This window comes from Phascolarctos cinereus, unplaced genomic scaffold (assembly GCF_003287225.1).
Source record: "Phascolarctos cinereus isolate Bilbo 61053 unplaced genomic scaffold, phaCin_HiC Scaffold_726;HRSCAF=1367, whole genome shotgun sequence".
In the NCBI taxonomy this organism is placed as follows: domain Eukaryota; kingdom Metazoa; phylum Chordata; class Mammalia; order Diprotodontia; family Phascolarctidae; genus Phascolarctos; species Phascolarctos cinereus.
In genome coordinates, this window is record NW_027556098.1 from 65,764,513 (window position 1) to 65,777,704 (window position 13,192).

General features: G+C 31.9%; 1 protein-coding gene across 1 annotated transcript in view; it reads left to right on the plus strand.

Moving 5' to 3' along the window:
- CFAP47 (cilia and flagella associated protein 47) overlaps nt 1-13,192 on the plus strand; it is an 890,592-nt gene that overhangs the window by 376,643 nt on the left and 500,757 nt on the right. The window contains 1 exon segment of the mRNA XM_078146130.1: nt 3,612-3,777. Coding sequence (XP_078002256.1) covers nt 3,612-3,777 — 166 coding nt within the window.

Genomic DNA, 13,192 nt, shown 5'->3' on the forward strand with positions numbered 1-13,192 from the left:
GGAGCTATTGTATTTTATTAAGTATGGCAGTGACATGCTCAGAGTCATTCCCTTGTGATATCTATGTGAGTAAAGGGAATGGAACAGATACCAGAAATGGTGTAGAGGTAAAAATAATAAGATTTGAAAATTTATTGGACATTTGGAGTGAAAGAGAGAGAGTCATAACACCAAAGTTTTGAACTGGGTTGGCTAGAAGGATGGTGGTTATCTTTAACAGAGATAGGGAAGGTAAGATGAGTATGGATTATGAAGGAAATCAAGTAAGTTCAGCTTTAGATGTGATGAGGTCAATACTGGACACTTAGAAGCTAGAGAGCATCCAGCAATTGGCAAAACAAGAGAGTAATATACCTTTATTCCATTTCATATGTATGTCAGTTGAAAGTTCTAGGTGTAGGATGTTTACTTTGGAAAACTCTTGAGGGAAAGCAGAGGAGATGAGAGACATGCTAGCTCTCTCCAAGTTTTTGAAGAATTGTCATTGGTAGAGCTATTAGCTTTGTTACATTTGAGCCCAGAAGGCAGAACGAGGAAGAATGGGTAGGAGTGGTAAAAAGACAAATTTAGGCTTAATGTCAGTAAAAACTTCTAAATGATTAGAGTTCTCCAAAAATGAAATTGGCTGCTTGGGATAAAATAGGCTCCCCCTCATTGAAGGTCTTCAATCAAAGACTGGATGTATGGCCATTTATCTTTAGCTGTACTCTGCACTAGATGGTCAATGAATTACCTTTCACCCTGGACATTCTATGACTCAATGTTATATACTGGTATATTTGGAAAAGCAAAAAGAAACAATCAAAATAATTATTATTCTTTTAAACAGCTATTTAATGGATTTTTATTATGTTCAATAGCTACTTCATAGAGCTTCAGTAATATAGCAACAAATAAGATAAAATCACATCTCCATATTTTGTTAACAAAAACTGAAAAAATGATAAAAAAATAATTCTATTGATATAATCAACTGACATAATTATTATAATCTCAACAAAATAGATCAAGTTCTTGGTAATTCACTTACCAATATACTATTCTTTGCTCAAAACAAACAAACAAAACAAACAAATGAACAAAAAAGAAGCAGATTTAAATTCCCAGAGCAGTGACTAAAATAATTGAATTGAAACAACATAAAAATTAAATAATAGAAAAATATACAATATACATGACTGGCTTAAGACAATATTTTTAAATATATTACCCTCAGTATTGTAATAATAATAAAAGCCAACTGATAGAACATTAAATTTTATAAATTTATTTGCATACATATCTTGTTTCATTCACATAACAATCTTGTGTGACAGATGTTATTATGCACATTTTGTAACTGAGAAATCTGAGGCTAAGAGGTATTAAATGACCTGCCCAGAATCACATAATAAATGTGTCCCTGAGGCAAGATTGGCATATATTAAATAAAATGCTCAACTTACATGCATAGGTTCAAGTACCACTTAAGAAACTAGCTATGTGAATAGCTTGTGAATATGTGAAATAACTTGTGAAGTTATTTAACATTTCTCAGTTTCAATTCCTCAAGGTTGTGTAATCCTCTAAAAATGAGAGAAATCAAAATTAAAACAACTCTAAGATACCATATTTCATTCATTAAATTTTAAAAATAGTAAAAATCTTTTTAAAAATAAAGGCAGGTGAGACCAAGGAGAAATAGATACACTGTTTTACTACTTGTATCATGTAGCCATGAATTACACAATTATTTTTGAAAACAAAATAGATTATATATTCTTTGATTCACTGATCCTACTACTAGGACTTTAGCCTTAAGGTTTCATTCATAGGTTACAAAAAAAGAGAAACTTAAACATAGCTAAAAATATTGCTAATATTATTTGTCAAAACTAAACAAAACATCCTCTGGAAACAACCTATTTATTCAATAATTGGGAAATGGCTGAACAAGTTTTTGGCATATGCATTTGACGTATTATTGTAGCATAAAAATCAATAGCATGAATTCAAAGAAATATGCAAAGATCTATGTTAAGTAATAAAACATGAAAAAGCAGTGTCAGAATATTATATATAAAGGCAACTTTAAAAAAATCCCAAAAGTAATTATTTATACAGTTATGAAAAAATTTCAAAAGGTCACATGAAAAGAAACAAGTATTTTTTGATTTTGTTAAAGCTGACATTTTAAAATAGGGATTCATGGTTTATGAATCATTTTTATTGTATTTTAAAATAATTTTGATTGTTGCTATATTTAGTATATATTAAGAATGAAGGTGTGTGTAATGAAAGTTCAATGAACCTGTAACTTTTAGTGAGAAAGGAGTAAATTGCTAGCTTTTACTAGAAACAATTATTTCTTTTTCTAAACTGTATGTCCTTTAAAATTTTTTTTTCTGACAATATACTTGTTATTGTTAGTCACAGAAAATAGCCTTGCTTTATTGAAGCTGTATTGAAGAGTCTGTTCCCTTGTCAAATTACAAACCATTTTCATCATTTTCCTTAATAAACTTTGGAAAATTCATGCAACCAGCTCTCCTTGAAATGTGTATATATTTGTGTGTATTAATGGATTCCTGGAATAAGATTATGATAATAAAGATATGAAAAAATATTCAAATGGTTTGTTAAGCAACCCTCAAATCGTTAGGACATTTTTGTTGTATCTTAGCTAGTATATTTGAAAGACCTACTTGAAGACACAGGAGGATTATTACATTTAAAGACAACCCAAAACTGAAAGAAGTAGCTAATATTGTTTGACAGAATCAAGATTCAACATGATATAAGCAGATTGAAATAATGAGCTAAACACAATTAAATTTTAAAACAAAACATAGCTTTAGAGATGCAAGGGATCTTAAAAGCCAAGTTCTTAATTTTACAGCTGAGGAAATTGAGGCCAAGAAAAGTTAAACAACTTACCCAGGGACATAGCTGGTAAAAAGCAGAAGTAGGATTTGAACGTAGGTCTTCCTGATTTCATGTTTGGAACTCTATTCCCTCCGTAAGTGTCAATCAAACTCCAATAGCAGTATATGTTTCTCTGTGTGCTACATATTGACTTTTAAAGCCACAGATTCATGTTATTTATAATATATTGTACTTTTATTCATTTTGTTAAACATTTTCCGATTTCTTTTTAATCTGGTTTGATTTTTCAGGCTGCTTGAAGCCTAGGGTCTGAGTTTGACATTTATGTTCTACATCTTGCTGTTGGAATAAATGTAAAATCCAGTTTTTAGGTCCTAACAATCACTTGAACACTACAAGTTGGGGGAGACCTAGTAGTTCATGTGAGAAAGACCTGGTTGGGAGTGGGTGGGGGAAGAATTGTCACTTATTGTATAATACGTCAAAATGTTTTTGGTGACTGGTTGATGGCTTCTTATATCTTTTCTAACTTTTATGATTATATAAAATATTATTTTCCTTTGTCAACAATTTTATATATCACTTAGAATTACAGTTATTTCTAAGGAAATGATCAAAGAAAATCTCCTGGTGGATGGAAAGTTAAAGGTTTTCTTGAAATCTGTAGTAATGTAAACAAAAAATTTATCCTCATCTCAGAAGCAAATGCATAAGATTTATATTATATTTATGTTGTTTAATTGCAGACTCGTATGCTTTTTAACAATGCAAAATCTAATTCCACTTTATATACCACGGAATTAAGCCTTCCAGAACACTTTGATATCCCCAAGAAAATCTACATTCCTTCTGTTCCACAAAGCAAAATTAAAGCAATGAATATGGAAGATGCCCAGATACTACAACAAGCAGGTAGGTAACCAGTCAATATTTCTCTTGTGTACTTTTTATATATTCTTCATATTCATCATAAGGGTTGTAATAATCAACAAAATTTTTTACCACATACATGTCTATTCTGTCTCCAGCACCATACTAAATGCTGTTTGGTATAAAAGAAAAAAAGCAAATGGCTCATCCTTTTAATATCAGTTTTCTACACTATTAAATTTTTCTGAAACATGTAAGATTTTAATCTCTGAAGAACTAAAATTTTATGTATTACAAAATATAAATGGGCATGCTATAATATACATATAACCAATAAGAATCTTTGAAGAAATATAGAAGTGAATGATGTCCTCACAAAAATGTGTGATAAGAAAAAAAAGTGGGCTGGTCACATGGGAAACCTGAGGAATGAGAGGGGGTCAGCCTGTGCTCCACTCTATTTTTTCAATATCTAGAGAAAATGAGGAACACATAGAAATTATATATGCTCCCTGTGGTGAATTTATAAGACGATAGGGACAAAAGTAGAACTAGATAGGCAGGCAAGGAAAGTTTGAGCTTTCATGATTGAACAGAACATCCAATTGATGAAATTATAGAGCTAAATGAGTATTAGACATGGTCCCTGCTGCCTAGTCTTGAAAATCTTATCCAAGATAAGATATAAGCATGTGAAACATTGAATAAGCAGGACATTATAGATATACTTTATCTATATGAACATAATTTACCACAGGTATTCATTTGCAAGTTTAATATAGATATTTAGAGAATGGGACATAATAAGAGGTATGGTTTCTATCTCTGTTACTAGCTGTGTCATTAGCTCTGTGACCTTTGGTAAATCACTTCACTTTTCCTGTTCCATTTCCTGAAAAATGAAGGTGCTAGCTCTAAATTCTGTGATCCCATCTGATATACCAATTATAACAACAACTTTTAAAAAATCACAGTAACATAATAATGTCAGCAGCAATTGAAATAAGATGTGGTATTTTTCAATTTAGGCCTATTAACATTATGCCTAGCCTTAAATTAATTATCATTTCTCCAAAAACAGAACTAAATATTACTCATGAATTAATGAGGGAACCAAACCAAAACAGTTACCATTTTATGTACATGGATGACATAGAACTATATGGCTACCCTTCCTCTGCTCCAAATGCATTCAACACTCCTTTAGCTTAAGCTATCTTTTCTTAGTGGTATCACTACGTCATTTGAAATCTAGAAATGTAAAATTCTACAGATATGCCAAAGAAAGAGACAAAAAAGCTATATGACCTTGAATTCAGTGGTCAAATCGAATCAATGAATGATGGCAATATTTACAAATAGATTGGTCTCCTGTAGACATGACATAAAGTACATAAAGTTATTAGGGAGAAAATGGTGGTTGAAAATATTGAGAGACTGGCATCCTGATATCAGTGCTAAATGGGAAGAAGATGTTTAAAGTGATTAACACACACATAAATAGGTGTTACACCTACACCAAATACCAGTGTTAACAAATTCTTTTTACATGATAATCTGGGCAACAAAGAAGTGTCCAAACAAAAGTCCAATATAAACTAATGAATTTTAAAAATATTTAGAGAGCATGAACCAAAGGCATTTATAGAAAAATTATAACTCCTTCCTTTAAAAAATAGAATGCACAATGATAAATGTTCTCAGAGTACAAATTAATAAGGTTGAAAAATGTACAGAAATACATTTGGACTAAACAGATTTCACTTCATAAAGCAACAGTAAAAGCCAACAGATATGAGCCACTAGATTTGCTTTATGTAACTAAAGGTGGTTTAATCAATCAGTGAATAAATGTTTATTAAGTGTCTCCTGTGTTCCTGGCATTGTGTTAGGAACTTGGGATACAAGTACGAAGAACTAGGTAACTGAATTTCTACTCTTAGGGAGCTCATGTTCTATAAAACAGCTAATATCTAAGAATGCCATATAAAAGGCACACCATGGATGATTTCCACATGTACTCAACTCATAATATGGTAACAAAGAAGTATCAAACAGCTGATTTAGGCAGAGTCGTTTATAGAAATGGAATATAGAATATATTCCATATAGGATATGGAAAATAGAAATTCTGAATCAAGGTAGTGCCATAAAAATACAGAATAGCTTAAAGATCCCAGACTTAATGATCGTTGCAAATTATGTAATGAAGTGATGGAAACTTTACAATATACCACTTTTTATTTGCAAAGAAAACCCCAAATGGGGTCATGAAGAGTCAGACACAAGTGAAAACTGAACTGAACATGACTGGACATCAATAACTTTATATATCTCTAACTTTATCTATACACACATATAATATGCACATATAATCTCAGAGGAAGTTAAAATTATTTGGGAAAAGGATAATGTATTTGTCATTCCTGTTGTCCTGTCTTCTACTGGAATTATCCTGAAGATACTTTCAGTGAGTCTACTGAAGATGAGCTCACATCCTAGTAATCTTATTTAATTATAAACAGAAATTATTCTATCCACCTGCATAGTAGTCCACAGAACATTTATAAATAACAAGAAAAATAGCAAGATCATGGGAAGATGAAAAACAATAATAAGAATGATAACAATAACAATAATGCAGATAGCACTCATATAGAAATCACATAGTTTGCAAAGTTCTTTCCTCTTAACAATTCAGTGAAGGAAGCAGTACAAAGAATATCATTTCTGGGGCAGCTGGGTGGCGCAGTGGATAAAGCTCTGGCCTTGGAGTCAGGAGGACCTGAGTTCAAATCTGGGTCTCAGACACTTGACACTTACTAGCTGTGTGACCCTGGGCAAGTGACTTAATACTGAATGCCTCACCAAAAAAGCGTATATATGTAATTTCTATTTTGTAGATGAGAAAACTGAAGGTCAGAAATAGTGTGGTTACTTACCTTAGGTTACACAGTCAACATTAGAGCTAGAATCAAGTCCAGATATTCCAATTATAAATCTGGTGCTTTTTCTATTGCCTGGAAGTTAGAGAAGAGAGAGAGGCAAGTATGAGCTGGAAGTATCAGAAAAATCTTCATGAAAGAGTAAGACTTTAGCTGGACCTTGGGGAATATTGATTCTGAATAAGCAAAGAGGAAAGGTAAGGTATATTTCATATATGGGTAATGAATCACTAATTGGTAATTATTGATTATGTAGTAAGTCTGAGTCTATAGTGGAACTATAATTTACTTCTGGATTACTTAAATCTCCTGTTTCTACTGTTATGCTATAGTATTAGAAAACTTGCTTTTGAATTTTTGTGTTGTACAGTTCAACTGAATTTGTGAAATTTACCAATCACTATTGCTAAAATATTTTTAACCTCTTTAGATTGCTTCTCTTTTTTTATACTACCAGACAACATGGTGCAATAATATTTACATTATTTCCCTCATACAGATTGATTTAAAAAAGAGAATTAAAATAACTTTTAGGGATCCTGATTTATGACTTTCATTGCACTTAGACTGAAATAATCATGCATTTGACATTGTCATATGAATATATTAGGGCTGAAATTTATCTAAGTTTCAAAGATTCAAGAAGTGATGGAACATTATAATCAATGGAGAAAGCTTTGAATTTGACTTGCTGATATTGTAGACTCCTTGGATTTTTCTGATAATCTTTATCTCTAAAATTGACATGTTATGTTTGGAATAAATTTCTTTAATTATGCTGAATATTTTACATTGAGAGTTTTATAACATCTATTGAAATGACTGGATACATTAGGACATTTAAAATGAGGGCTGGTAATTATTAATGGTCCCAATTATAGTTCATTCAATTAAGACTAAGAAAACTGTAGCTGTTTAATGGAGGATTATTCAAGCATTTTAGCCTTTAGATTTATCATGGGAATTGCTGTATCATAACTAAATAGATCAAAATAATGTTGATATAAAACTTGAAGTATAACCTTGTTTGACATTGTTATTTAGAATACTGAATACAGTAGGTAATATTGGTTTAAAAGGTTCCTTAACTAAAAATACAAAATTAATTAAACATTTACATTATTTTACTTTAAATTGTTATTAAATTATTAATTTTTAAAATTTTATATCTTGATACTTTATTGAAGTTATTGATTGCTTCACTTAATTTTTTAAAAAAATCATTTTTAGTTTTCAACACTCACTTCCATAAGAGTTTGAGTTCCAAATTTTCTCCCTATCTCTCACCCTCCCCTCATCCCAAGACAGCATGCAATTTGATATGTGCTCTACATGCACATTTATACTGAACCCATTTTCACATTAGTCCTGTTGTAAAGAAGAATTATAACCAATAGGTGAAACCATGAGAAAGAAGAATCAAACAGAAAAAAGAGAGAGCAAATAATGTGCTTTGATCTGCATTCAGACTCCATAGTTCTTTTTTCTGGATGTGGACAGCATTTTCCATCGTGAGTTCTTTGGAGTTGTCTTGTATCCTTGCATTGCTAAGAAGAGATGAGTCTATCAAAGCTAGTCATATCACAGTGTGGCTGTTAGTGTGTACAACATTCTCCTCACTTCATTCAGCATCAGTTCATGTTAAAATATGTCATAATTCTGAAACAGAAGCTTTGCTGTGAAAATTTTTCATGGAAAACATAACTAATAGTCTGAGTGGAATTTAGAGTATGTGAATGAAAGTAATACTGGCAGAGTCAATCACAGTTGATAAATAAGACTGGATATGTGAAATGCAGCCTTTGACATAATTTTTAAAAGCCATTATTAGAAATAGGTGCCAATTTCATCTAGCTGAAATAAGGTTCATTCCTGTTTAGCTACCAGAGTAAGCGTCTATATAATATAAGCCAAGGCTATGCTGGTAAGTATTTAAGAATTGGCTCTCAGAAAAAAAAATGCTGGAGACAAACTTCTAAATTTAATTTGCATTATTAACATTTTCTCAGTCATTTACTTTAACTAGACCAGAGCTGTCAACCACACATTTCTTAGTGCTGTGGGAATCAGATTTAATTGAAAAATATTAAATACTTGAGAAAATAATTGAAGAATATTTAACAAAATAAATAAATTACAATAGAACATAGGTAACATTATATTTTAAATCTAGGCAAATATGCTCCAGCCAGGGATCCTTCTATGCAGATTAGTGGCTCCCTGTTTGTATTTGAGCTTGATATCATTGGTTTAGAAAATCAATACAAATAAATGGGAAGAAAAGGGAAAGGACTAATAGAAGGGAGAAGGGACTGAAGGAGGCAGTGGTCAAAAGCAAAACACTAGCGAGGGGGGGAAAGGAGAAAGAAGAAAGAAAAGCATAAACAGGGGGAAAAAAGGATGGAGAAAAAAACACACATAGTAATCATAACTGTGAATGTGAATGTGATGAACTCTCCCATAAAACAGAAATGGATACCAGAATGGATTAAAAACCATAATTCCACAATATGTTGTTTACAGGAAACACATTTGAAAAAGAGTGACACATACAGGGTAAAGGTAAAAAGCTGGAGCAGAATATATTATGCTTCAGCTGAAGTAAAAAAAAGCAGGGGTAGCCATCCTGATCTCAGACAAAGCAAAAGCAAAAATAGATCATATCAAAAGAGTTAAGGAAGGAAACTACATCCTGCTAAAAGGCACCATAGACAATAAAGAAATATCATTACTAAACATGCACCAAATGGTATAGCATCCATCTTCTTAGAGGAGAAGTTCAGGGAGTTACAGGAAGAAAAAGACAACAAAACTATACTAGTGGGGGGCCTCAACCTCCCCCTCTCTAAACTAAATAAATCTAACCATAAAATAAACAAGAAAGAAGTTTAGAAGGTGAACAGAACAGTAGTGAAGTTAGGTATGATACACCTCTGGAGAAAACTGAATGGGGATAGAAAGGAATATACTTTTTTTCTCAGCGGTATATTGGACAGACACAAAAACTGACCATGTACTAGGGCATAAAAACCTCACAATCCAATGCAGAAAGGCAGAAATATTAAATGCATCCTTTTCAGATCATGACGCAATAAAAATTATATGTAATAAAGGGCCATGGAAAGATAGACTAAAAAATAATTGGAAACTAAATAATCTAATCCTAAAAAATGATTGGGTCAAACAACAAATCATAAAAACAATCAATAATTTCATTCAAGAGAACGACAATAATGAGACAACATTCCAAAACTTATGGGATGCAGCGAAAGCAGTTCTTAGGGGAAGTTTTATATCTCTAAATGCTTACATAAAGAAAATAGAAAAAGAGGAGATCAATGAATTGGGCATACAACAAAAAAAAACTAGAAAAAGAACAAGTTAAAAATCCCCAATTAAACACCAAATTAGAAATATTGAAAACCAAAGGAAAAATTAAGAAAATTGAAATTAAGAAAACTATTGAACTAATTAATAAAACTAAGAGCTGGTTTTATGAAAAAACCAGTAAAATAGATAAACCTTTGGTTAATTTAATTTAAAAAAAAGAAAGAAAAAAACCAAATTACTAGTATCAAAAATGAAAAGGGTGAAGCTACCACCAAGGAAGAGGAAATTAAAATGATAATTAGCAATTATTTTGCCCAACTCTATGCCAATAAATTTGACAATCTTAGTGAAATGGATACATATTTACAAATAATATAAATTGCCCAGATTAACCAAATAGGAAATAAAATACTTAAATAAGCCCATCTCAGAAAAATAAATTGAACAAGCCATTGATGAATTCCCTAGGAAAAAATCTCCAGGGCCAGATGGATTCACATGTGAATTCTATCAAACATTTAAAGAACAATTAATTCCAATACTATATAGACTATTTTGGAAAATAGGTGAAGAAGGAGTCTTACCAAATTATTTTTATGATACAAATATGGTGCTGAGACCTAAACCAGAAACAGTCAAAGCAGAGAAAGAAAATTACAGACCAATTTATTTAATGAATATAGATGCAAAAAATTTAAACAAAATATTAGCAAATAGATTACAGCAGCTTATCACAAGAATAATAAACCATGACCAGGTAGGATTTATACTAGGAATGCAGAGCTGGGTCAATATTAGGAAAACTATCAGCATAATTAAGCATATCAACACAAAAACCAATAGAAACCACAGGATCATCTCAATAGATGCAGAAAAAGCTTTTGACAAAATACAACACCCATTCCTATTAAAAACACTAGAAAGCATAGGTATAAATATGGAGTCTTCCTTAAAATAATAAATAGTGTCTATCTAAAACCTTCAGCAAGCATAATATGAAATGGGGACAAACTAAATGCATTTCCAATAAGATCAGTGATGAAACAAGAAAGTCCATTATCACCAGTGTTATTCAATATCATACTGGAAACGTTAGCTTTAGCAATAAGAGAAGAAAAAGAAATTGAAGGTATTAGAATAGGCAAAGAAGAAACAAAGCTATCACCCTTTGCAGATGACATGATGATATACTTAGAGAATCCTAGAGAATCAAGGAAAAGAAATAATCAACAAGTTTAGCAAAGTTGCAGGCTATAAAATAAAGCCACATAAATCATCGGCATTTCTATATATTACCAACAAAGTCCAACAGCAAGAGATAAAAAGAGAGATTCTATTTAAACTTACTGTACACATTATAAAATATTTGGGAGTCTACCTCCCGAAACGAACCCAGGAACTCTGTGAACACAATTACAAACACTTTTCACACAAATAAAGTCAGATGTAAATAATTGGGAAAAACATCAGTTGCTCATGAGTAGGCCGAACTAATATGTAAAAATGACAATTCTACCTAAGCTAATTTACTTATTCAGTGCCATACCAATAAAACTACCAAGAAATTATTTTATAGAGTTAGAAAAAATAGTAACAAGATTCATTTGGAAGAACAAAAGGTCCAGAATATCAAGGGAACTAATGAAAAGAAATGCAGGGGAAGGTGGCCTAGCCATTCCAGATCTTAAATTGTATTATAAAGCAGCAATCATCAAAACTGCTTGGTACTGGCTAAGAAACAGAGTAGTGGATCAGTGGAATAGGTTGAATATGCAAGACATAGTAGTTAATGACTATAGTAATCTATTATTTGATAAACCCAAAGACCCCAGCTTCTGGGATAAGAACCCTCTTTGAAAAAAACTGCTGGGAAAACTGGAAAAGAGTATGGCAGAAACTAGGCATGGACCAAAATCTCACACCACATATCAAAATAAAGTCAAAATGGGTTCATGATTTAGATAAAAAGCCTGATACTATAAGCAAACTGGGAGAGCAAGGAATAGTTTACATATCAGATCTATGTAGAACAGAAGAATTCATGACCAAACAAGAGATAGAGAACATTACAAAAAGCACAATGGATAATTTTGATTACATCAAATTGAAAAGTTTTTGCGCAAACAAAACCAATGTAACTAAAATTAGAAGGAAGGTAGAAAATTGGGAAAGAATTTTTACAACCAGTCTCTCTGATAAGGGCCTCATTTCTAAAATATGTAGAGAATTAAGTCAAATCTATAAGAATACAAGCCATCCCCCAGTTCATAAATGGTTAAAGGATATGAACAGACAGTTCTCAGATGAAGAAATTAAAGCCATCTATAGTCATATGAAAAAATGCTCTGAATCATTATTGAATAGAGAAATGCAAATCAAAACAACTCTGAGGTACTACATTACACCTATCAGATTGGCCAACATGACAAAACAGGAAAAAGATAAATGCTGGAGAAGATGTGGGAAAATTGGAACACTAATGCATTGTTGGTGGAGCTGTGAAATGATTCAATCATTTTGGAGAACAATTTGGAAGTATGCCCAAAGGGCTATAAAATGGTACATACCCTTTGACCCAGCAATAGTACTTCTAGAGCTATATCTCAGAGAGATCATACAAATGGGAAAAGGACTCACAAGTACAAAAATATTCATAGCAGCTCTTTTTGTGGTGGCAAAGAATTGGAAATTGAGGGGATGCCCATCAATTGGGGAATGGCTGAGCAAGCTGTGGTATATGAATGTAATGGAATACTATTGTGCTGACTTAAGAAAAACCTGGAAAGGTATAGTCTGATGCTGAGTGAAATGAGCAGAACCAAGAGAACATTGTACACAGTAACAGCCACATTGTGCAATGACTAATATTGATAAACTTAACCCTTCCTAGCAGTACAAGGATCTTAGACATCTCCAGAGGCCTCGTAATGGAAAATGCTATCCACACACGAAGAAAGAACTACGAAAGTTGAATTGCTATTTTTCTTCTCTTCTGTTGAGTTTTGTTTCCTCTTTCTGATGGTTCCTCCTATTGGTTTTAATTTTTACTTACAACACCACTAATGTGAAAATATGTTTAATAGGAGTGTAAATGTATAGCCTAAATCAGATTATGCATAGCCTTGGGGAGGGTGGTGGGGAGGAAAGGGGTGAAAAAATTTTAAACTCAAAAGCATATGGAA